The 26,472-nt window shown below is 35.0% G+C and overlaps 1 protein-coding gene across 6 annotated transcripts in view; it reads right to left on the bottom strand.

Annotated features, from left to right (window-relative positions):
- C5H12orf56 (chromosome 5 C12orf56 homolog) overlaps nt 1-26,472 on the bottom strand; it is a 131,740-nt gene that overhangs the window by 59,520 nt on the left and 45,748 nt on the right. For all 6 annotated transcript variants that reach the window (XM_031940918.1, XM_031940920.1, XM_031940916.1 and 3 more), the window contains exons 4-5: nt 7,840-8,284; nt 1,986-2,059 (exon numbers count right to left, since the gene is read on the bottom strand). In XM_031940918.1, the coding sequence (XP_031796778.1) occupies nt 1,986-2,059; nt 7,840-8,284 (519 nt within the window). The remainder of the gene's footprint in view (nt 1-1,985; nt 2,060-7,839; nt 8,285-26,472) is intronic.

Raw genomic sequence — 26,472 nt, 5'->3', positions numbered from 1 at the left:
CCAGATCTAGTATTTTATTCATTGTACCACCAAAGTGGCACCAATTGTGCCACCTTATCTATTTAAGTTCAAAGCACTTCATATAAATATTATGCATCTTTCTATTACCCTGTAATTTTATTAATAACAATAATAACTCAAGGCATTTTAAAGTATATGGGAAAAGTCTCATAGTGACTCCCTGAAAAGGTTATTATAAGCCTAAAGATGTCCATTTTATAAATGAAAAAATTGAGATTTATAGATGTGAAATAATTGGCCAGTAAAGACTAAACCAACATTTGAATCAAATCGCAAGGTAATATACATAATGGTGATTATCCAAGTCTGATTTGGGGACTCTCAGAAGTACCCTCAAGACTCTTTCAAGGAATCCACAAAGTCAAGTCTATTTTCATAATAATATTATGGTGGCTTTTTTCACTTCTAATATGGTATTAAATATAGCCCACATAAACAAAAGTCCCTTGGGTTCCTCAAATCATTTTTAAGAACATAAAGGGATTCTAAAAGTTTAAGAATTGTTGTATAACAGTATGCTACCTTGGGGATTAGTTCCAGATCTCAACTCTTCCATTTACTATCTTTATGACCAAGGAAAGTGGGGAGAATCTAATAATTCTATTAGACTGACTACCAAACTAAAGGTCTACAACTGACCTCACTGTTGTATGTCTGTGAAACCTAGACAGTATACCAGCACCATACTAGGAAACTGAAATCGCTTCCATTTGAATTGTCTTAGGAAGATTCTGACGATCATCTGACGATCACCTGACGATATCTGAAGATATCAGACACGGAAGTCCTTTCTGGAACTAAACTGCATTCCAACTCTACTTCATAGAATCAACTTGGTTGGGCTGGCTACATTGTTCAAATGCCAAATGTACACCTGCCTCTCTCTGTGCGAGAGAACTCACACAGGGCAAGTGCTCACAAGGTGGTCAGAAAAAACGATACAAAGACACTCTCAAGGTCTCTCTTAAGAACTTCAGAATTGACTGTATGATATGGGAAACACTGGCACAGGACCACCCAGCATGGTATGTCCTCATCAGAGAAGATGCTGTACTCTCTGAGCAAACCGGAATTGAATTAACCCAGAGGAAATATGAGATGCACAAAATTAGAAAAGGTACCCAAAATATTCACATGGACTATTTGTGTCCAATGTATGGCAGAGTATTCCAACCAAGCTTGTGTTAGTCTGATCAGCCACAGTCAGATACACTGTAACTCACTTCTAACATAATGAAGTCATTTCAGTCCTCTTTGAGAATGAAAGACAACAACCAACCAATTGACCTTGTGACAACTTCTCTGGGACTCAGTTTCCTCATTTATAAAGTGACCAGACAATTTCTGAAGGCCATTTAACTCTGAATTTATTGAAATTTGGAATTTAGGAATCTCACATAAAACATGAGGCAAGCCTCCTTCCAAAGGTAACAGTTTTAAACAAGTACTTTCCCTATTTAAGGCAGAAACCACAGGGTATTGCCATGAAGATGAAGTCACTTCTGAAAAGATCCAGAACGAAGGTATAGTGTTCAAGTGATTCCATTCTATCAGTGCTGCTAAGTTCATTGATAGTAAAGAATCTTTAGTTCAGTACATGCTGATAGGGTTAGAACAGGAGAAAGAGAGGGAGAGAGGGGGGAGAAAGGGAGAGAGATGGGGGAGGAAGGGAGAGAAGAAAGAGAGGGAGGGAGAGGAGGGAAGAAAGGAGAAAGAGGGAGAGAGAGAGAGAGAAAGAGAGAGAGAGAGAGAAGAGAAGAGAAGAGAAGAGAAGAGAAGAGAAGAGAAGAGAAGAAGGAAGGGAGAGAGAGAGAGAGGGAAGAGGAAGGGAGGAGAGGAGAAGAGAGGAGAGAGAGAGAGAGGGAGGGAGGGAGGGAGGGAGAGGGATCATAGCTGTTGTACACATAGACTTTTTCCACTTAATAAAAAATTTTAATCTTATACTGAAGCTATTATAGCCATACCTATATGGCTTCTGACATCCAGTTGTAGATTTGAACTTGCTAGCATACAGTGGATCTTGCAAGAGGGTAGCTTTCTAGAACAGGAGGGAAAAAAGTAGAATTAGGACATATTTAGCTATAAACTTCTTATTATGCTATTTTGTTATCATTACAAATTATTTAATAATAAACTATTATGGATCACTATTTATCCATTTATTGTCATATATTATGAGATAATATATCATATTATCTAACAATAAATTTCTTATAGTTTCATTATCAATATTTCATAACAAGTTATTATGTCATAATAGTATTTTATTATAATTGTATTAGTATATTATTTAATAATAAACTTCTTATGAATTTATAATTTTCAGAACTAATTTCCTATCCCTAATAGATGAAAATCTATCCAATTTCAAAAGATTTCCAAATTATTCCAGAGTTTAAGTCTCCTTGGCCCAAATTCCTCTCCCTTTTCCAGTCCATTCCAATTCAAATAATCTCCATGCAAAACAAGTGTGATCCCATCATTCCCTTGCCCAAAAATTTTCAGAGGCTCTTTACCACCTGCCAAAGAAAATATATACTCCTTGGCACAGCATTGTCAACCATATGTCTCCACCCTCTCCTTTGTAGCTAAAAAATTACAAAGGTGCCTTCTCTCTCACTTGTGCCTTTAATACCCTCCCTTTTCACTTCTACCTCACAGAATCTCTTCCTTCAAGATGCATCTTCTATATGAAACCTTTCTGCATTTTTTGACTTTTAGTACAATCTACCTTATATTTAACTCCTGTGGATTTACTGGCATCTATTCTCTTTATATTTATTCTATATACACATATAGGTAGGTATATACCTATCTACTGATAGGTAGGTAGATAAATGATAGCTAAATAATTGATAGACAAATTATAAATATATTCATATAAACATAGAAAGATGATAGATGATTGGTTGGTAAATGATGATGATGAAGAACAGATAGATGGACAGACAGATGTACTTGCGTTCTCCCCCATAAGAATGTAAGCTACCTATAATAAATTATTTGAGTCATTCTTTGACCCCTAGGCTTCTTCCAGTGAATGGTTCTATCTGCTTTTGGAATTTTATAACATCTGAAGATTGACACTTGAAGTCTTATGGCAAGAATGCTTGCAGTAATAAAGATCATGATAATTATAGCTATATAGTACTTTAATGTTTTAAAAGTACTTGACAAATGTTTTATTTTATAATCCCAACAATTCTAGGAAGTAGGTATTATTATTATCATCCCTATTTTAAAGATGAAGAAACTGAGTGAGTCAAAGGTAAAGTAACTTGCTCAAGATGACAAGGCTAAGAATCTGTGACAGGAGCTGCCTCTAGGATCAGTGTTCAATTATCCACTGCCCCACATCTCCTAGAATGGGAATTTTGTGGAAGTGGGACGCCATGGAAAATATGTCAGTAATGTAATGCTTTGGCCCTATTTCTCACCCAGACATTTCATATTTTTCCCTAGAAGATCATGGATCTCCTCTTGAGAAAAGTTTTATCTTAGGCCCATGATTCCAATGTATGTGTATAATTCATTGTAAGTTATGGTGACTGACATCTGTACCTATTCCCAATCTTGGACTTTTTCTTCTAGATTAGTCATGGTTATTTGTCTCCAGATGTGTCCTCAATGACTGATAGAGTTTTAACTCTTTTATCTTCTGTGAGATGCCTAAATCAGTTTCTAAGTGCTTTGTGAAATTCTTATCTTACCAAGAATTTTAGAAAAATTTACATCCTGGACAGGAGCAGATACACCCAAAGAAAGAACACTAGGAAATGAATGTAAACTGCTTGCATTTTTGTTTTTCTTCCCGGGTTATTTATACCTTCTAAATCTAATTCTCCCTGAGCAACAAGAGAACTGCACACATATATTGTATCTAAGATCTACTGTAACCTATTTAACATATATAGGACTGCTTGCCATCTGGGGGAGGGGGTGGAGGGAAGGAGGGGAATAATCGGAACAGAAGTGAGTGCAAGCGATAATGTTGTAAAAAATTACCCTGGCATGGGTTCTGTTAATAAAAAGTTATTTAAAAAAAGAAAAAGAAAAATTTACATCCTTAGAAAATTTAAAGAAAACAAAGTATGATATTTCCCTTTATATAATTCAATGAGTATTTTCATATCTCTTGAAAGAATAGATTGCATCTTGAAAAATGTTCTCAGTATTCTTATTTCTTAAGTCATGTGCCACACTTCTACATAGAAGTCCTTTGTGTGATGGATAACAAGACACCAATGTTCCAGGAGTGCCACATCCATATTAGGGAGATAAAATGTACACAAGGTCATTGGCTTCAGACTTGTAATGAATGCAATAATACAACAGATAGCATTTAAACATTCAGTCATACAAAATTACCTTTTAAAAGTAACACCAGAAAACTGTCCAATTATAGTCTAAAACAAGTTAAATGTATGCTAATTTTTCTCTGTAAAACTAGAATATCCTAGAAGGAGAGTCCAAGATGAAAAATCTCTCTAATGAGTCTTTGCAAATGCATACGGCTCCTAAATCTATGTTGAACAGAGTGACCATATTATAGAATTCCCTCTGGGATACTCATCTAGTTTTCATTCACATTCACCAGTTGAGTCTCCAAAAGGAAATCAGGGTTCACTGATATGACAATACTCTTTTAAAACTATAATCCATAAGATCCCACCAGTGTGATTTCCATAAACAATCATTAAACTTAGTTCTTAGAAAACATATTTACTCAAAGAGCATATCAAGAACAGTAGTTAACAAAACAAAACAAAAAAATCTTCCCCATAAACCTTAGACATACTTTCTCACAAATACACACCTACAGAGAGAGAGTGAGAGTAGCAACAAACAAAATACAATGGTGGTGAGGAAAATGTGGCCATAGAAATTACTATTCCAGCATTGTCACTACACTAGGCCAATTGCTCAGCTAGATTTGCTTCTCATAGAGGAAAACCTCTTTAATAAATAAATTGATTCTCTTTTTTGCTCCCTTGGCTTGCTTCTCAATGGTAGCTCTATTCCACTAACTTCAAATTCAGCTGAACTCTTCCAAGGAAAAGTAGGGACCCCTACCTCTGGACTAGTAGAAGCTTTTTCAATCACCCATCCACACTCAGGGTTCCTGCCTTGATATTTGTCATTTCTTAGGCAGGAGGTAGGAGAGCAGAGGTTAGTTTTAACCTTTAGACCACTCTTCTTGATTCAGGGGTATGAAAAACCTCAGTGAGAAAGACCTTACCCTAATTTATGGTGACCGGATGACAATCCGGTGTATTTTCTAAACCTTCATCTCTGCAAGCTGTGGCTACAATGGTCATTTACCCAATAATTTCTATGTGTCTCTGGAGTTTGTAGGCCCCCCCTCCCCACAACTTTTTTTTTCATCTAAGATGTTACTGTTGGTCTCTGCAAATGAGTACCTGGGGAAAGGGCATGGAAGTAATCTGGGGGTAAGTAGGAGTTTTGCTTCCTTTTCATATGCAAACACAAAATCAAATCTTTATTGTACAAGGTGTGGAATAATCCATCTTTTTCCATATGAAATGGGTTCAACTTCAACACATTTACATCTCAATGACTGCAAATTTGCTGAATTCTAAAAGGGGTACACAGACACACAAAAACTTTACACACATGCTTTATATATGTAACTTTATATATATATATATATATAAAACATTTGTAAATATATTTATATTTAAAAATAAATATATATAAATATATGTAAAATTTTATATATATATAAAGAGAGAGAGAATAGAAAGGAGGGATAGAGGAAGAGAGGGAAGGAAGAAGGGAGAGATGGACAGAGAGAAGGAGAAAGGGAGAAGGAAAGAAAGAGGGAGGAAGGGAAGGAGAGGGAGAGAGAGAACATTTTTAAAGGCCTTCTCTATGTCCTAATGACCTTGGACTGCAGACACAAAAGAAAAGATAGTGATAAAGATAAAAGAAATACATAATAATTAGGGGAGAAGAGAAAGCATGAACAGCTGAGAGATTCCAGAAGATCCCAGCATAATAAGTTATTCATAAGTTAAGCCTTGAGGGAGTTCAAGAAGTAATGGAAAAGGAGGAAAGCTTTCTCAAATTATTTCCACTATATCTGGTCCTAGAAAAGTTCCAAAGTACTATGCCCAAAGAACTATCTCTGTATACCCACTCATTTTTCCAATTCTTTGCCACCAAAAGAAGGGCACCTACAGACATTTATATATATATATATATATATATATATATATATATAAATGTCTGTAGGTGCCCTTCTTTTGGTGGCAAAGAATTGGAAAAATGAGTAAATGCCCATTAGTTGTATGGCTGAATAAGTTATGGTATGTGAAAGTTATGGAAAATTATTATCCTATTAAAAAAATGATGAGCAGGCTGATTTTAGAAAGGTTTGGAAAGATTTATTTGAACTGATGGTAAGCAAAACAAGCAGAAACAGGAAAGCGTTATATATAACAGCAAGTCTGTGCGATGATGAATTATGACAGACTTAGTTTTCCTTAGTGGTTTAATGATCCAAGGCAATCCCAATAAACAATGGATGGAAAATACCATCCGAATTCAGAGAAAGAACTATTGGAGACTGAATGTAAATCAACACATGCTATGCTCACTTTCTTTTTCTTTTCTTCTGTTTTATTTTTCTTCTTGTGGTTTTTCCCTTTTGTTCTAATTTATCTCTCCCAACTTGATTCATAAGAAAATATAAAAAAAAATTACAAATATAAACCAAAAAAATGTTTTTTTTACATGTAACTAAAAAAATAAAATTTTAATATAAAAAGAAAAATTCCAAAGTTCAGAATCTGAAAATCACTCATCCAATTTTATTGTGCTCTAAAAATTCAGGTTTTTCCCTAGTCATGTTTAGGACCTTCTATAAGTATTCTTCAGGGATAGCTAGGTCACACAATGAATAGAGCATCCAGGCCTGGAGTCAGAAAGATTCAGTTTCCTATGTTCAAATCTGGCCCTAGACACTTACTACCTGTTAATCCTGAGCAAGTTACCTAATCTGTTTGCCTCAATTTCCTCATCTGTAAAAGGAGCTGGAGAAGGAAATAAAAACTACTCCAGTATCTATGCCAAGAAAACTACCAAACAGAGTTACAAAGAGTCAAACATGACTGGAAAATGACTGAACAATTAAGTATTGTATTATTTTTTTTTAAACATATACACAAATGGGCTTAAACTCTTTGAAATCTCAAAAAGAAAAATTATTCATATAAAAGGAATTTAAGATTGATCACCATCAATGGTAATCACCCCAATATACTCAATACCTCTCTTCCCATATTCCTAGAACCTTTTTCAGATGCAAAACATGTATTAATGTTATGGGAGCATTTTTAATCAACAGGTCCATTGTCCCCCAGATATACTGAGGAAGGAATCTATGATTTTGGTGTTTATGACTATGTATGTAGATGTACACACACATATATATTTTTGATAATATAATCCTATATATTTTATTTTGCATATTTAAAAACATTATCCTACGAAGGGGTCCAGACTGTCAGAGGGGACCATCACACACACACACACACACACACACACACACACAAACTACTTTTACAGAGAGATTTCAAATAGATGAAATATTTTATCTGCATTGTCAAAGAAAATTTAAATTTGCTTGTAGCCTTCTATAGTAACTATTCAAAAGCCCACCTATTTCCTTCTGGCAAGTGAACCTTTTAAGAAGTTAAATACTATCAGCAATATTTTGCCCAAATTAATAATCTGCTTTATTGTCCTGATACCAGTATACTGAAAAAGCAGTAAAACATAGTAGAGAGCACTTACTAAGATGTAATTATTCCATGAACTTTTTAAGTGTAGAAAAATGGATGAAGAAGTAGAAATAATATATAAATGAAGCTCAGCCTCCTTTTTCTCCAGATTTGGGTTGCAAGGTAAAATAATGCTATTGGAGACATTTCCAGAGTAGAAGTCATTTTCATTCCCACTAAATTTGAATTGGATTTCACTCTGAGAGTTTTTCTGATCTGATAGTGTCTGATATTCCTTTTTGTTTGCTGCACAGGATAGAATACTTTCTGTTTGATTAGTCACCGATGAAAGACTATTGCCTGAGACGCCAGTGATTACAGTAGATAAACAGTTCCTCTCTGAAGGGATGGGCAAGGGTCGAAAGGCTTGCTGATCACTATCACGAAGCTTTTTACGCTCACAGCAGTGATCCAGAGTTGAGGCACTGGGCACTACTGAATAGTCCTCCTGATGGTACCTATAAATTGAAAACAAGATACAGAATTACACATTCTAAGTACAGAAATTAAAAGGTAAAAAAACAACAAACAAAGAGAACCAGGTTACTCAATAAATGGGTAAGAGCCTAAAAGGAATTTCTTTTACCTGAAAAGAATGTTTACTCAGGAAAGGGAGAAAATTCATGTCACATTTCCTATCATTGTATTGAATTAAACATACAATATATACATAATAAAACATGAGGAAAAGTGAGAAATAAGGCTTTGCAAAATATAAATACATTTTATATGTTAAGTATCATACCTCAGAGAAAAAGGGTGGTATAATATTGGTAGAAATATCTGGGTTCAAGCAAGTCACTTAAACTTGCAGTATCCCCAGACAAATCCTCAAGACTATAAATTACAGAAAAGTTGCTGAACCGAATTGATGGTGGAAGTTCCCATACAAGAACTTCCCTATAGCAATGAAATCAAAGGTCCAGGTTGTACATAATTCCCCCCAAAACTTACCACTCCACTTTCTATTTTCCCTTTCAGAGTATCTTAAATCTTGCACTCAACGGAATTTCTCATAATCATGAGCTGATAGCTCATTACATAAAATGTACATTTCTATTGTTGTTTTTGAGTTTATCAGTTCTGTCTAACTCTTCATGATCCCATTTGGAGTTTTCTGATTTACATTTCTTTCTGAGAGAAATTATTATTTTACTATCATATTAATAACCAATTATTAATTTGAGATCAAGGCTTTTATCCTCAATTTCCTCATTTCAGACCCAGCTCTTGTAAAAAGTCAATCCTTGAGGGACATGGTTGATGGATGAGCTTGTCCTAGATTTCAAGGTATGCTCTTCAATCTTGGGCAGAAACCCATCCAACTAAGAGACCTCATTTCTGTTTAGAATATAAACATAATCCAATCTAGACAAGTTCTTACCCAGAGGAAATGAGCCCTGTCCTTGTAGTCCTCATTTGAGTTTAAGATGACCCTGTTCATGAAGGAGAAAACCAACCATAGTGGTGTAAGTAGTATTGCACTGTCTAGATTTCTGGAAGTGGCCAAGCCTCATGATCAGGCCATGTTCTCAACAAGAGGAATTGAAGACTTCAAGCCCATTTCCTCAATTAAAGGTCCACCAATCAAGGTTAATTTTCACTTGTCAGGATCATTCCCTTTTACAAACCTATTTAAACCACCAGGGATCTTTGATTGTTGAGAGATATTACTGATCAGCAATTTATTGATCATTAGCCAGCCTAATAAATATGTAAATAGATTAATTACCCCCAAACTTTGTCTTTTGGGGTTTTTCATTCATCACAGTTCTGCAGGTCATTTTACAGATGAGGAAACCAAGGCAAACAGGGTTAAGTGATTTGCCCAGGACCACACAGCTAGTAAGTATCTGAGGCTAGATTTGAACTCACAAAGATAACTCTTGTTGATTTCAAACCCAATATTCTATTTACAACACTGCCTAGCCACCCATAAATTTCTATAGGATGCCACAAAAAAAAAAAAAGAAAAATTATTCCTATGAAAGGAAGGTATGACTGATCACTATTAACAGCAATTATTTCTTGAATACAAATCTGATTGATAAATGGCCAAGTAATATGAACCAACAGTTTTCAGAGAAAGAAATCAGATAGAAATCAAGAGATAAATAAAAGAGAAAAGGGACCTATAGGGTCCCTTGAATACACATCTTTTTTATTATACCTCTTCTTCCCCATACTACTAGAACCTTTTTCAGGTATAATTCAGGTATGAACTAAATTTCAGGGACTACTTTCTACTTTGACCTCTTTTCTTGACCTCCTCCAAAGTCACAATGACTTCTCCCTCCTCTAAACCCTATAGAACTTGTGTTAACTATTATTGGACACTTTTATTTATTGTCCTATGTGATTAATCATTTATATGACATATATTTTATTCTTTGCTTCATGGGATATATGGCTCAGCAAGAAGAAATGAGAGAATTCAAAAACTTACAGATTACACAAAAAGCCTCTTCTCAATATTAGGAACACTTTGAAGAAGGAATTAGTAGATGCTAGCTCCAAATTCTCTCCCTCACTTTAACCCCTCTCCTCTCTATTGAGAAGGCCAAAAAATACAATACTTATTACACATATGAAGTCATGCAAAACATTTTGCATTAACATAGTTTGCATGTTACCAAAAAAAAAAAAAAAAACCCAAAACATGTATCAATCTGCATTCTAAACCCATCATTTATCTATCTGAACGTGAAAAGAATTTTTTGTCATGAGTCCTTTGGAAGTGTGGTGGATCATTCTATTGATTAGTTACTAATCTTTCACAATTGATTGTCTTTATGATATTGCTTTTACTGTGTAAGTTGTTCTCTGTTTTTGCTCACTTCATTTTGCATTAGTCCATATAAATCTTCCCAGATTCTTCTGAAACATCCCTTTCATAATTTTTTTCAACAAAATAATATTCCATCACATTCATATACCATAACTTATTAAGCTACTCCACAATTGGTGGAGCTTCTAAATCAGTTTCCAATTCTCTGTCACCACAAAAAGGATTGTCATAAATATTTTTGTATATAGGTCCCTTTTCTCTTTTATTTATCTCTTGATTTCTATCTGATTTCTTTCTCTGAAAACTGTTGGTTCATATTACTTGGCCATTTATCAAGTGGGGAATAGCTTTTATTCCGATAAATTTGGCTCAGTCCACTGTGCATTTGAGAAATGAGAATGTTATCTGAGAAACCTGCTGCAAAGATTTTTTTAACTGGGAAAAATCTTTGTAATAAAATTCTCTAATAAAACTCAAACCTCAATATAGAGGGAATTGAGATAGATAGATATAAACAAGAGTCATTAACAAGTAGACAAATAATCAAAAGAAATGAGCAAAACATTTTCAAAAGAAATAAAACAAACTATCAAGTCATATAAAAATGTTCCAAATGATTAATAACAAGAGAAATGATGATTAAAACAACTCTGAGATTCCACCTTACATCTATCAAATCTTCAAAGATGACAAAAATAGAAAAAAAAAGACAATTGATAGAGGGGTTGTGGGAGGACAGGCACATTAATGTAGTGCTGGTGAAGCTGTAACATTCTGGAAGGTAACTTTGAAAAATTCGCTAAACTGTGAAATACAGTGAACACTATTTATTCTAGACTAGTCCTGACTTAATCCAGGCCCCTGGTCATTTTTATTCAATACAGAAACAAGAGGAGATACTCATAGGTCATTTAATGGTTAACAAAAGGGGAGATTTTTTTAGCCACATGAAGATTAAGATATTCAACAAGAATATGCACTGCAAATATCCCATGTTGATTCAATTGAACAAATCTCTTCTGCCTGACTTGATCATTTGTGGTCCACTAGCCAAGCATCAGCAGATGCCAGAGCTCCTGCTGACTCTTTTGTACTCAAGAGAGCCAGAAGTGATACCAATAACCTGGGTCTTTCGGTGGTCTTCTGAGCCAATCAGACCTTGAGGACATTTTTAATATCTTTTAAATAAAACTAGGCTAAATGTGTATGTGTATAAATTAATAGTAATTATTTTTTAAGATTACACATGTGTAGTCATGCAAAGAATTTCCATTATTAATCATGTTGTGAAAGAAAACAAACAAAAAAACTCAAGAAAATTAAGGAAATCTTAAAAAATTTGCTTCAATCTATATTTAGATACCATCAGTTCTTTCTCTGGGAATGGATAGCATTTTTCATCCTAAGTTTTTCAGAACTATCTTAGATCACTGTATTGTTGAGAAGAGCTATTCACAGCTGATAATTTTACAATATTGTTGTTACTTTGGACACAGTACATTTCACTTTGCATCAGCTCCTGGAAATCTTTCCAGGTTTTTTTCTAAGAGAATCCTGCTTATCACTTCTTAAAATACAATAGTATTCTATTATGATCACCTAGCACAAACTGTTCAGCCATTCCCTAATTGATGGGCATTCCCTCAGTTTCTAATTCTTTGTCACCAGAAAAGAGCTGCCATAAACATTTTTGTTCACATAGATCCTCTTCCTTTTTTTTTTTTTTAATCTCTTTTGGGATATAGATCTAATAATGGTATTGGGAAGGCAAAGGGTAACAGCAATTACTTTTTTCTGTAGCAAAGAATTGGAAACAGAGTAAGTATATATCAATTGCATAATGCTGGAGTTTATAATATATGAATATAATGAACTTATGTAAATTGATGCAGAGGAAAATGATCAGAATCAAGAGAAGAATTTATGTGACCTACAACATTTTGAAGACAAACTCTGAAAGATTTTAGAACTATGATTAATGTAAAAATCAAGATTCCAGAAAACTACTGTTGAGCCATGCTTCTCCCACTCTTTGCAGGGAGACTATAAACTAGGTACAGAATGAGACACACATTTTCAGAGTCAGCCAATTTGGGAATTCATTTTTTGTGACTACCCAAGGGAAGAGTTTAATGTGGAGGAAGAGAATTGTGGGGGAAACAATGATAATGATAGGAAAAAGTGAGAAATGAAGAAAGTATTAATCATTTAAAAATTTAAAAAAAGAAAGTAGAAGTTCAAAAGGGAATATAAATAAGACAGTGTTGAAAATGGCACATCAATTATATTAAAAAACAATAAACTACATATAGTAAAAAAAATCTATCATCAATATTTTCATCAAATAGTTATTAATACCTACAACGCGCCACACACTGTGCTAAATACTCAGGATTTTAAAGAGGCAAAAATTTAATCCCTATTCTCAAGGAGTTTATAATTTAATCTAAATAAATTATACATAATAGAAGTTCACAGTTTCTTGTACAATCCCATTATTTTTTCTTTGTATCTTGAAATATTCCTCTTTGTTGATATCAAGTTCACAATAAAAAAGAAATTTTTAGAAAGTAAAGGATCATTTAGAGAATAGACATTTGAGAAGTCGAAGGCCAAAAAGCATTCAGAAGGAGGGAGTGATTAATGATTTTAAATGCCTCAGAAAGGACAAAAAGATCACCACTGGATTTGCTGATAATAAAGTCATTTTGAGAAAGATGTTTGAGTACAGTACTGAGGTCAGAGGAGATTGAGGAGATAATGAATGGTGAAGAAATAGAGGCATCTGATCAAGAGATAATCATCCTAGAGTGCTAAGTACAGGGCCAAGCACACAGTAAGTACTACTTAAAGGTTAGCTATAATTATCCTCATCCTTGGGCACAGAATTTATTCTGTAGGCAATCCCTAAAGAACTGATACAGAACTTTGATCAAGAGGAGTCACAATATTAGATTAAAAAAAAAAAATTCTTTCCCCTCCCCCCTTATCAATCAAAACTAAAAATGAAAGAATCTCTTATGTATTTAACTTCTACACTGAGACCTTTTTTAAAGACCTTAGTTTAAAAATCCCTAGGTCTCCTACTGCATTCACATCATCCTGGCCACTGGATCCAGATGGTGGTGGAAGGAAAAGTGAGGCAGGTGATCTTGCCCAGCCCTCCCTCACTTAAATTTAAGTCATTTGCATGTCATGGAATCACCTCCCTGATGTCATGGTCCTCCCGGAGAACAAGGACAAATAACAAACAAAAAGTCGAAATTCAGAGCAATCCATTGTTCACTTGGCAAATTAACTAGATCCCTCCTTTCCACTCTTTTTCTGTCCTTCTGAATCTTCTTCCTTGCCCACTTGGATCTTTTGATGTTTCTTAGCTTTTTACCAGGGGAGAGCAAGAAAAAAATGCAATTCCCATTTAGACTACAAGTCCTCTCTTTTTAAACTCCAATTGAATGTCACCATCTCCCTCCTCAAATTTTCCTGTGATTGTCAGCATGTTTGTTCCTTTTTCTTTAATCATATTTCATCTATTTGATATAAAGGTCTACCTGTTGTTTTCTGTCCCCCCCTCCTCTAAATAGAAGTTATTTGAGTATAGGGACTGCTTTTATTTTTATCTTCATAAGGGGGTGCCAGTAAGATGTACATATTAGGTACCTAAGAAATGCTTGAGATGAGATGGTCTTACAGTGAATCTTCTTTTTTTATGTTGTGCTCTATATGTGGAAATTTGTCTATATGTATTTTAGTTCAAAATTAATTAAAAAATAAAATAAAATGCCACAAACCACTCCAAAGGGAGGAGGGAGAAGGAATTAGTATGAAATTACCTTCAAGTATCATAAAATTTGAACAGGACCAGGAGGTCATTATACACTTCAACAACAATACTATATGATGATCAATTCTGATGGACGTGGCTCTCTTCAACAATGAGATGAACAAAATGAGTTCCATTTGTTCAATAATGAAGAGAACCAACTACACCCAGCAAAAGAACTATGGGAAAAGAGTATGAATATAGCATTCCCACTCCCTCTGTTTTTGTCTGCTTGCATTTTTTATTTCCTTCCCAGGTTATTTTTACCTTATGTCTTAGTCTGATTTTTCTTGTGCAGCAAAATAACTGTATGGATATGTAAACATATTGTATTTAACAAATATGGGTCTACCTGCTATCTAGGGGAGGGGGGTGGGGGGAAGGAGGGGAAAAGTTGGAACAGAAGGTTTTGCAAGAGTCAATGCTGAAAAATTACCAATGTACATATCTTGTAAATAAAAAGATATAATAATAAAAATAATAAAATAAAATTTGGGAAACATTTTCTACTTTACAATTGCAATTCAGTGTCTCAGCTGCTAATAGACAGGATTACCTGTCTACTAAAGCAACAATCCTAGAGATTTTAGCTGACTTACATTTTAATGTGTCACTAGGTGGTGTAATAGAATCTCTGACTTCAGGAAGGATGATAGGAATCTGAATGCAACCTCAGACCTATATAGTTGTGAGACCCTGGGCAAGTCACTTTACCTCTTAGCCTCGGTTTCCTTCTTTCTGATAAATTGGGAGTGAAGGGGGGGTAGTCATAAGAGACAAAAATTCTGGGACAAGAGATATATAAGTATATCTCTTAGTAATTTACCTGCCTATGGAATGCTAATGGTCAGAACTCCCAGCCCTAATTATCTCAGTCCTAATGGTCAGGAAGGGGGTTTATAATCAGGGGGATTGAGGCAGAACAATTCAAGCAACCAAGGCAGAACAATTTAAGGAAACTGAGGCAGGACAATAAAAGTTTCCTTTATACAACAATATAAGATACAATTAACTATCAATGACTTAATTCTAGCAATACAATAATCCAAGACAATTCTGAAGGACTTATGATGAAAAATGCCATCTACCTCCAAAGTAAGAACTGATGGAATCTGAATGCAGATTGACACATACTATTTTTATTTTCCTTTTTTTCTCTTTTGATTTGGGTTTTCTTTTGCAACATATCAAATATAGAAATATATTTTGTATAACTGAAAATATATAATCTATATCAAATTGCTTGTCTTCTCAAGAAGGGGAAAGGAGGAAAGGAGAGACTTTTAAATTCACATTTTTTTTAAATGAATGTTTAAAAAAATTTTATTTATATGTAATTGAGAAAAAATAAAAATAAACAAGCTGGAGAAAATATTTATTACAATTTATAAATTATGCTCCTTTAATCTGTTTGTCTGTCTCTTTCTTTTTCTGTCTCCTCTGTCCCCTCTCTATTCTCTCCCTTTCTCTTCATGTCTCTGTCCTCTCTCTCTGTTCTTTCGCCCTTCCTTCCCTCTTTCTCTCCTTTCCTATCCAACCCTCTCCCCCTCTGTTTTTCTCCGTCTCTTTATCTCTCCCCTCTCTGTCTCTGTTTTTATCTCTATCTCTCTCTGTCTCTGTCTCTATATGTCTCTCTTTCTCATTTCCAGGTTTCCCTCTGCAATCTTATTTCCTGTTATTGCCCTTATCATTCTAGCTATTTATAAATTTATATACTGACTAGAATGGAAACCTGGCCAGGGGGACCAGAACAAGATACGATTTTAACACAATAGGGATAATCTCTCAAAAAAAAATTTTTTTCTCTGTTGTGAAGGTCAAATAAAATATGTAAAGCATTTTATAAACCTTCAAATGTTCCTATAAATGTTAACTATCATTATTATAGCAAAATGTATTTGATCCTGGTTTTATTTGATGTGCCTTTTGTAAAGTTAATAAAACCTTTTATAATGCTATATATCCTGTAATCTCTCAATAATGTCTATTCACTGGCTGCCCACTTCCTAAAGCACAAGGGAAAAGCAGCAGACTCAGCCAGGAAATGGTGTTCCATCATCACAAAATAGCATTTACTGAGCATCCACCTGAGCACACTCCCACACCAAACCTGTTAAAAATCAACTCCATAATGTGCATTCGAATGCTATAATTATATCTTATTCTGCCCTGTTTTCCCCATAGCATTAGGGCTTTGAAGCTGTGTTCTGAATGTAGCTAAAAATAGAAGATATTTAACATCAAGATTTGAATGTAAAAGTTTCTGTCTTGTATGAATGTGGGAGGCAGGTGCTTTGGCTTGCAAAAAACTGCTAATTTTTTCCTATCCTTATACTTACATATATTAAAACTGCATATAAATTGGATTGAGATATATAATAAATGCATCTAATATAGTACTCGTAAGCAACTTGAATTTGTATTAAAATGCTAAGTATATATGCTATGTGATATTTTAGTAAAATATAGGAAGTTATAGAAAAAATTTTCTTGAAGTATCTATTGCTCCTCTCTTGTATAAAGAACCCACAATTCAGACAATTTATCTGCTAGAAGTGTTTCTATAAAAGATCTTCTTTCTTAGCAACACAAATAGGCTTTGTATCTTATTAAGCTGGTACCAATTAAGCTGGCTTAGTAATGGAATCAAATCATATCCTTTATGGGAAGTTCAAAAATAACTTTTCCCTCTCCTACCCCCACTCCCAATTTTCTCTTTGTCTATCTTTGTCTTTCTCTGTCTCTCCCTGTGTCTACCTCTCTTTTTCTGTCTCTTCTCTCTCCATCTCTGCGTCTGTCTTTCTGTGTGGGTGTGGGTGTCTCCTCTCCCTCCCTCTCTGTCCCCCTTCATCCCTTTCTCCTTCCTCTCCCCACCTCCCTTGGAAATTTATTCGAAATATAAACTCTAGGAACTTTAATTGGCCTGATTCCACCTTATCCTTATGCAGGGAGGTTACTGAAAGCTAAGAAATCCTCTAAGGAGCTGCTTATGTATCTCTAAGGGAAAAACTTGGCCCCAAGACAGACGAAGAGAGGGGAGAAGTGGGTCACATTTCAAGAACATAAACAACTTCTTTCTTCTGTTTTTGCTGGACAAAAAAAACAGAGCAACAACAACAACAACAACACAACAAAGGAATGAGACAGCCAGACTCTCAGTTATGTCCCAGGACTATTTAGAAAGATAAAATCACAACAGCGATCAAATGTATTTTTAAAATATTAAACTCTAATTTAAAAAAAAAAAACCTGAATAAAATTCAGAAGCACAGATTGCAGTGGAAATCTAGCTCTTCTTGAAGATGTAGCATTGCTGTCCACACAGACTTTCCAGTGCTAGCTACTCCTTTTTTCATGTTCCTGACACACTGAGCCAGGAGGTGGTATTCTTATTTCCTCCTGACATTCATAGACTTTCCCTCTATCTCTTTCACTAAGCAGCTTTTCATCCTACCCACACAGTTTTCTTTTGTTTTATTAATATAATCAGGTCTATCCCATCTTTAAAAAAGCAAGCAAACAAATAAACAAAAAACCCTTCCATTGGCCCTACCATACCCTTTATTGACACATTCCTAGAAATAATCATCTACATCCATTTTTGCTATTTTCCACTCCTGTCTTCATCTCTTGCCTTTTACCTTTGTACTCCCACCACTTGACAGGTATTCTCCCTTTGTCGCCCATTAGCTGCATTCTTCTGGACCACTCCATCTCCCCCCACAAAACTTCATTATCCAGCAAGATCTCACAGTTACAGTACCACATATGATATAATACAGCATTTGAGGTCCTCTAATTTTTTTTGGGGGGGCTTCTTTTCTAACAGTAAGTAAATAATCCTCAGGGATTTCCCACACTCCCAATCTAAGAATAACAATCTGTCTGATTCTGAATAAACCACTCCTCAATTCATAGCTGACTGATAATCTGGTCTGGAAGAACAAAATTCTGAAGCCACTCCTCAATTCATTGCTGACTGTCAGATAGATAATCTGTTGGTCAGTGATAACCAAATTGCAGAGACCACTCCTCTGGGCCATAGAATTATCGTGTCAATGATAGAAAGTTGGATAGAGGGGTCTCCTCTCTTAGGACTTTGCTAATTTCTTTGGAACTTAGCCTGCTTATAATGTTGCATTACAATTATAATAAAATTTGCCCCTTGACTAGGAAATGAGTTCAAGTTTGCAAATTCTTTTGAGACACCTCTTGACATAAGTCTGTGACCTCAGACTTTTGGGGTCTCTCTTTCCCAACCTCAACACCTACATCTTTGGTCCTTCTCTCTTAAGAGGGGTGAGTTAGGAGTTCCTCCAGACAGAACTTCTTATTCAAGGAGGGCGTTCATTTCCCACCTGGATATCTTATGTATTCAGTCAACATGGGTTCCCATTATCTGACAGCTTCTTTTTGTATGTTGTCTTCCTCTATGAAATTGTAAATCTTTTGAGGATTAAAACTGTCTTTCTTCTTCTTTCTTCCTTCTTCTTCTTCTTTTTTTTTTTTTTTTTTTTTTTTTTTTTTTTTTTTTTTTTTTTTTTTTTTTTTTTGTATTCCCAGTATTTAGCATATAGACACTTCATTGTCTGGCTCTCCAAGGTATCATATCACAACTGATAAATGATATCATCATTGGTATGGTAACTGATAAATACAATAGCTTTTCTCATTTATCATTCCATTTGATCTCTTGCAGTTTTTGGTTGCCAAATCTTTTGTCATCCTCAATTCCTTGGTCTTATCCACCAGACATATCTAATCAAATGTCAAGTCTTTTAATTTCCACCACTGAAACATCTTTCATATATACATTTTCTTCTCTCTACTCACGTAGACATCATACTAGCACCACCTCTTGCCTCAATTACTGTCTAGTTGGTTTCCTTGTATCAATTCTGTCTTCCATTCAGTTCCCAAAGTGATTTTCCAAAAGTGCAGGTATCACTATATTATTTCTCTTAATCAATAAAATTCAATGGTTCCCTATTATCTCCACGATCACATATGGAGATTCTTGAAAGTGCATAAAAATAGCTCAGGGTTTGCTTCTAGTTGCTATGAGCTTAATTGGTCTTTGAGTTGTTGATTTTCTGTATGTACATCAAGTTTATTCTTGGTCCCTAGAAAGGATTATTATATGTAAAACTAGCTGTACCTTAGATAATATAGTCAGTCCTCATACAGCCCTTCCTGGTTACCTGCATAACTGGGGCCTCAAGCAAATAAAGGTACTCTCATTTTCACACTCCATGCACAATACTTTCTCTTCTTTCTGTGTCTTGGCCCTAGCTAATCTCCATACCTGACATGCTCTTCTTGTTCATCCTTACCATTCTCTAGCTTTCTTCAGTCCTCAGCTCAAATACTACTTCTTCAGAAGGTACTTGAGACTTTATTTCTAAGGTAATCTTCCCCCTACTCCATGGGTTTCTTGAATGTACCACTTTATATTCCGTTTCTCTAATTAAAAAGTAAGTTCTTGAAGGCATGGGGTTATTTTTACATTTTTTGCATTTCTCCATATTCCCAGCTCTTAGAACCATACCTGGCAAAGATGTGGAATATTCTATAGTATATTTTAGATGCAAATTTGCCATGATCATTTTAAATTAACTTACTCTAATCTAATCTAAGTATTTCTCCTTTAAAAACAAACCAAAATGGAATTGTGAACATATCCAGCCATTCTGGAGAACAATTTGGAACTATGCTCAAAAAGTTATCAAACTGTGCATACCCTTTGATCCAGCAGTGTTTCTACTGGGCTTATACCCCAAAGAGATACTAAAGAAGGGAAAGGGACCTGTATGTGCCAAAATGTTTGTGGCAGCCCTGTTTGTACTGGCTAGAAACTGGAAAATGAATGGATGCCCATCAATTGGAGAATGGTTGGGTAAATTGTGGTAGATGAATGTTATGGAATATTATTGTTCTGTAAAAAATGACCAGCAGGATGAATACAGAGAGGCTTGGAAAGACTTACATGAAGTGATGCTAAGTGAAATGAGCAGAACCAGGAGATCATTATACACTTCAACAACGATACTGTATGAGGATGTATTCTGATGGAAGTGGATTTCTTCGACAAAGAGATCTAACTCAGTTTCAGTTGATCAATGATGGACAGAAGCAGTTTCACCCAAAGAAAGAACACTGTGAAATGAATGTAAACTGTTTGCATTTTTGTTTTTCTTCCCGGGTTATTTTTACCTTCTGAATCCAATTCTCCCTGTGCAACAAGAGAACTGTTCAGTTCTGCACACATATATTGTATCTAGGATATTACTATGGTAATATCCTAACTTGCTTATGAATTGGACTGGAATGAGATAGATCTGTGCAAAGTAATTAGTCTTACTCTGTCCTCCAGACTCATAGAAGTCCAATGGCAAAACAAAGATACCTGGAGATGGCTCAGAATGCAGTAGATGACCTTGGTCTCCTAAATTAAGGTCTTTCCTGGGTCTTAGTTTGTCTGAGACCAGAACTATTCAATGACTAATGGCTAGATAAGACTTGACACAAAAGATAGCTCAATTTATCATCAGAAAAAATATCAATATAAGAGGGGAAGACCCTCAGTTGCTGGTCAGAACAGAAAACAACTGCTATTTATACTCATCCTAAACCATCAAAATTTAACAATGACCCATAGAAGCTTACACTGGAGCTGTTGGCTATTCATTGAAAGCCAAAGAGAACAACTGATAATCCAAACAAAAGACAAAATTCCATAAGATCAAACAATTACAGAGCTCAATGTAAAAGTCCAGTTAAAATTTGCTTCATCAAACAGAATAATTGATTGTAACAATTTTAGCTTTCAGCATACTCTATGAGAACAATTTCCTGAAAATCATTCAATCTCTCTTTAACCACTCATTTTATGGATCCTCCTTTCTAACTGTCCAGAAGCAAAATTAAGAACCGCTTCTATTAACTGAAGTAAACAAATACTGCTTCCTTCTGCTAGTATGACCATTATCTTAAAGGAAACAAGGAATAGGGAAAGAAGGTAATATCTCTTAAGTGGATCAAGCAAAGATACCTTGCCTTGTGGAATCACTTAAGGGGGGAATTCTGGGTAGATCAGAAAGAGGGGTAGGGTTTGGGAGTGAGAAACTGGTTAGATCTTTGATAAAAATGACATCAAAAGATTTTCGTTAGCAATATTGCTTTAGGATTGAGAAATAAAGATTTATAAAGTTGTTCTTAAGAATAATACAGTATACATATATTGTATTTAACTTATATTTTAACATATTTAACATGTATTGATCAACCTGTCATCTGGGGGAAAGGGTGGGGGGAAGGAGGGGAAAAGTTGGAACAAAAGGTTTTGCAATTGTCAATGCTGAAAAATTACTTATGCATATATCTTGTAAATAAAAAGCTATAATAAAAAATAAAAAAATTAAAAAAAATAATATAGTAGAAAAAGTGTTGGATCTTGACTCAGAAGAGCTGAGTTCAAATCCAGCCTCAGACTGTTAAGAGCTGTGTAACTCTGGGAAAACTGCTAAACCTCTGTTTGCCTTAGTTTCTTCCACTGTAAAATGGGGATAATAATACCATCTACTTCACAGGATTGCTGTGAGGATAAAATGAGATGATTATGCCTGGTACATGGTAAACTAAATAAATGTTCATTTCAGATTACGAAAATTGTTATTATTAAATGTTTTTTTCAGTATTTCTAAGGGGAGAGGAAATGTTCCAAACTACTTCCACAGAGATATTTTTCAGTCAGTGTCCAACTCTTCTGGCAAAGATACTAGAGTGGTTTGCCATTTCCTTCTCCTGTTTATTTGATAGATGAGCAAATAGGGTTAAGTGAACAGCCTAGGGTTACACAGCTAATAAGTATCTGAATCCAGATTTGAACTCATAAAGATGAGTTCTGACTCCAAGCCCGGTACTCTATTCACTGAAGTACCTCACTGTGCCCAAACAGAGCAAGTGCTTAATTATTGTTGATTAATTATTGACTACTCCTACCTCCAGGGCACTACTTCCTTCCTTGGCTTCTATAACATTGCTCTTTCTTGTTTCTTCTATGTCTGCTATTTTTCAGTATCTGTTTTTGGATCTTTATCAGTCTTTTACTTCATTAATTTGTGTGTTTTAGAGTTCTAACCTGGGACATCTGTCTCTCCCAACAGACTTTCTTGAAGATCTCATCAAGTCCCCATGGGCTTAAGTCATTGCTAAGAATATGACTTCTATCAGCTCCCATGGATTGAAGTCATCTCTAAACAGATGACTTCAAAAATCTCTATATTCCTGAACTTCAGTTGCATGTTATCACCTTCCCACTAGATATCTCCCCACAAAAGTTTCATAAACATCTCAAACTCAATAGACACCAACAAGGTTTATTTTCCCCTCTAATTTCCCTATTTTTGTGGATAATATTATCACTCTTCAAATTGCACTAGGACCATGGAGAAGTGGATTATTTTATCCTAAGCTCTTTAAATTATTTTCTTATTCAGATCCAGAGGGACTAAGTCTAGTGTGCTAGTCCAGACCAGAGTGGGTTCCTGTCAATTGGCTTCACTCTTTGTGGCATAGTTCTTTAGTCCAAAAAGTACACTAGGCATATAGTATAGAAATATACTAACCCCCAAAGTCAAAATAGAATATGACCCTGTTGGGATGAGGGAGTGTTGGATCCCAAAAGTATACTAGGATTAGGGGACGGTGCCATGAGGCATCTCAAAAGAATATATAGGCTTAAGACCATTTCCAAATCAAGAGGGAAAAATTTTTATTACATTGCTAAAAATTACATGCTAAATTCAAAATGGGGTTTTAGCAATGAAAGGAAGTACAGGTGGGTTTTATTTTACTTTTAAATAACAGCTTTATATTTTCAAAATACATCCAATGATAGTTTCAACATTCACCCTTGCAAAATCTTGTGTTCCAAATTTTTCTCCCTCCCTTCTTCTTACCCTTCCCCTAGATAGCAAGTAATCCAATATATATATTAAACATGTGCAATTCTTCTATATTTCCACATTTATCATACTGTACAAGAAAAATCAGATGAAACAGGGAAAAAAGGTGAAAGAAAATAAAAAGCAAACAAATAGCAACAAGAAAAGGTGAAAATACTGTCTGTTGATCTATATTCAGTCCTTTTTTCTGGATAGATGGCTCCCTCCATCATAAGTCTATTAAAAATGGCCTGAATCACTCATTATTGAAAAGAGCCATGTACATCAGAGTTGATGATCACATAATCTTATTGTTGCTGTACAAAATTCTTTTGGTTCTACTCACTTCACTTAGCATCAGTTCATATAAGTCTTTCCAGGCCTTCCTGAAATCAGCTTGCTAATCATTTCTTATAGAACAATAATAATCCATAAAATTCATATATCATAACTTAGTCATTCTCCAAATTTAGTCATTCACTCAGTCTCCAGTTTTTTGCCACTACAAAAAGGGCTTCCACAAACATTTTTGCACATGTCCTTTTTCCCATTTTAATGATCTTTTTTGAGATATAGACCCAGTGGAGATACTGCTGAATAAGATACATACAATTTGATAGCCCGTTGGATATAATTCTAAGTTATTCTCCAAAATGATTGAATAAATTCACCAATAAATTTGCACCAACACTGTATTTGTGTCCCAATTCTTCCATATCCTCTCCAATGTTTATCATTATCTTTTCCTGTCATCTTAGTCAATCTAAGAGGTTTGTAGACAACCTCAGAGTTGTCTTACTTTGCATTTCTCTGATCAATAGTGATTTAGAGCATTTTTTCATATGACTAGAAATGGTTTTAATTTCTTCATCTGAAAATTGTCTGTCCAAATCCTTTGACCACTTCAAATAGTTTTTTTTTTAATAGGGGAAAAAATAACTTGGAGGTTGGCTTTATAACTTGACCTTCTGATTGGATACAATAAGTGATTCAAAGAATTCTGCTAAGAATTTAACCAGGGGCCTCTACCAAGGATAAAACTGTAATAATATCCACTTAAAGATATCAAGAGATCTAACTAAAATAAAAGGTCAAGGTAATCAATGAACCCCGCAGCTTGCTTCAGAGAGTAGCTTGGACAGTAGAATTCAGGCTTTCTCTCAATAGTGCCATTCCCACTACCAAAGATCTGCTCAGGATTAATGATCCTCTCAGAATGCAAATTAAGACAACTCTAAGATACTACTACACACCTGTCAGATTGGCTAAGATGACAGGAAAAAATAATGATGATTGTTGGAGGGGATGCGGGAAAACTGGGACATTGATGCATTGTTGGTGGAGTTGTGAACGAATCCAACCATTTTGGAGAGTAGTTTGGAACTATGCTCAAAAAGTTATCAAACTGTGCATACCCTTTGATCCAGCAGTGTTACTACTGGGATTATATCCCAAAGAGATTATAAAGAAGGGAAAGGGACCTGTATGTGCACGAATGTTTGTGGCAGCCCTTTTTGTAGTGGCTAAAAACTGGAAACTGAATGGATGTCCATCAGTTGGAGAATGGCTGAATAAATTGCGGTATATGAATATTATGGAATATTACTGTTCTGTAAGAAATGACCAACAGGATAATTAGAAAGGCCTGGAGAGACTTACATGAACTGATGCTGAGTGAAATGAGCAGGACCAGGAGATCATTATATACTTCAACAACAATACTATATGATGACCAGTTCTGATGGATCAGGCCATCCTCAGCAACGAGATCAACCAAATCATTTCTAATGGAGCAGTAATGAACTGAACTAGCTATGCCCAGAAAAAGAACTCTGGGAGATGACTAAAAACCATTACATTGAATTCCCAATCCCTATATTTATGCACACCTGCATTTTTGATTTCCTTCACAAGCTAATTGTACAATATTTCAGAGTCTGATTCTTTTTCTACAGCAAAATAACGTTTTGGTCAGGTATACTTATTGTGTATCTAATTTATATTTTAATATATTTAACATCTACTGGTGGTCATCCTGCCATCTAGGGGAGGGGGTGGGGGGGGTAAGAGGTGAAAAATTGGAACAAAAGGTTTGGCAATTGTTAATGCTGTAAAGTTACCCATGTATATATCCTGTAAATAAAAGGCTATTAAATTAAAAAAAAAAAAAAGAAAAAAAAATGATCCTCTCAGCACCCCCATCCATTGGCTTCCTGTTCCTCCTAATGTGAATATACAGGATAAAAATTATGAAAAAAAAAGTCCCCACAATAAAATGAAAAGGATTGTTTCCAGTTTTGTGGAATATAAGCTCTTTGCTGGCAAGGACTATTTTGTCTTTGAATCTCCAAATCCTATCATAATGGCTTTGTTCATAATAGGCACATAAATATTTGCCCAATACAATAGTATTTAACATGTTCTGCCCTTGTAGCTCTTTGCCAAGAATTGTAAATATTCTGAATAATAACTTCTTCCAAAAAATTCTTCATGGTCATTGCCTTCCTGGTCAATCCTGAGAAGTTCAGCTGGCCAGGATTGAGACATCTGGAAGCAATTGGATTGAATAAACAAATGGCCTTTGTGGAGGCAACTTTTTTTTTTTTTTTTTTTGTCTTACTGATGCTACTGGTCTTACTATGGGGAAGGAGTACTGATGTAGGATCTGGCTGAACCTTAAGGCTGGTAGCAGTAGACAACTATGTTAATCAATGTTTCTGACCATAATGGGAGTGGAAATTGACCTTTCCTCAGTCAGCTAATTGCCAATACTACTAGAAAAATGGAGGAATGGATTATTTTATTTAAGTTCTTTAAATTATTTTCTTATTCAGACTCAATAAGACCATTAATCTTCTTCAGACTAAATTTAGTCTGTCAGGTCATTGGTCCAGATCAGATTGGGTTCTTGCCAATTGTCTTCATTCTTTATAGCAAAGCTCTTAGTCCAAAAAGTTCACAGAGGGTCCCAAAACCCGCAATAGTGTGATCCTACAATAATCAAAGTCCCAGTGGTTCAATTTCAAGAATCAAAAAAAGATAGATTATGGTATAAAAAGTTAACTGTTATTTCTCCAAGGATAAGAATTG

Source organism: Sarcophilus harrisii, chromosome 5, assembly GCF_902635505.1.
Source record: "Sarcophilus harrisii chromosome 5, mSarHar1.11, whole genome shotgun sequence".
Taxonomy (NCBI): domain Eukaryota; kingdom Metazoa; phylum Chordata; class Mammalia; order Dasyuromorphia; family Dasyuridae; genus Sarcophilus; species Sarcophilus harrisii.
This window is presented reverse-complemented; position numbering and strand designations above follow the sequence as displayed.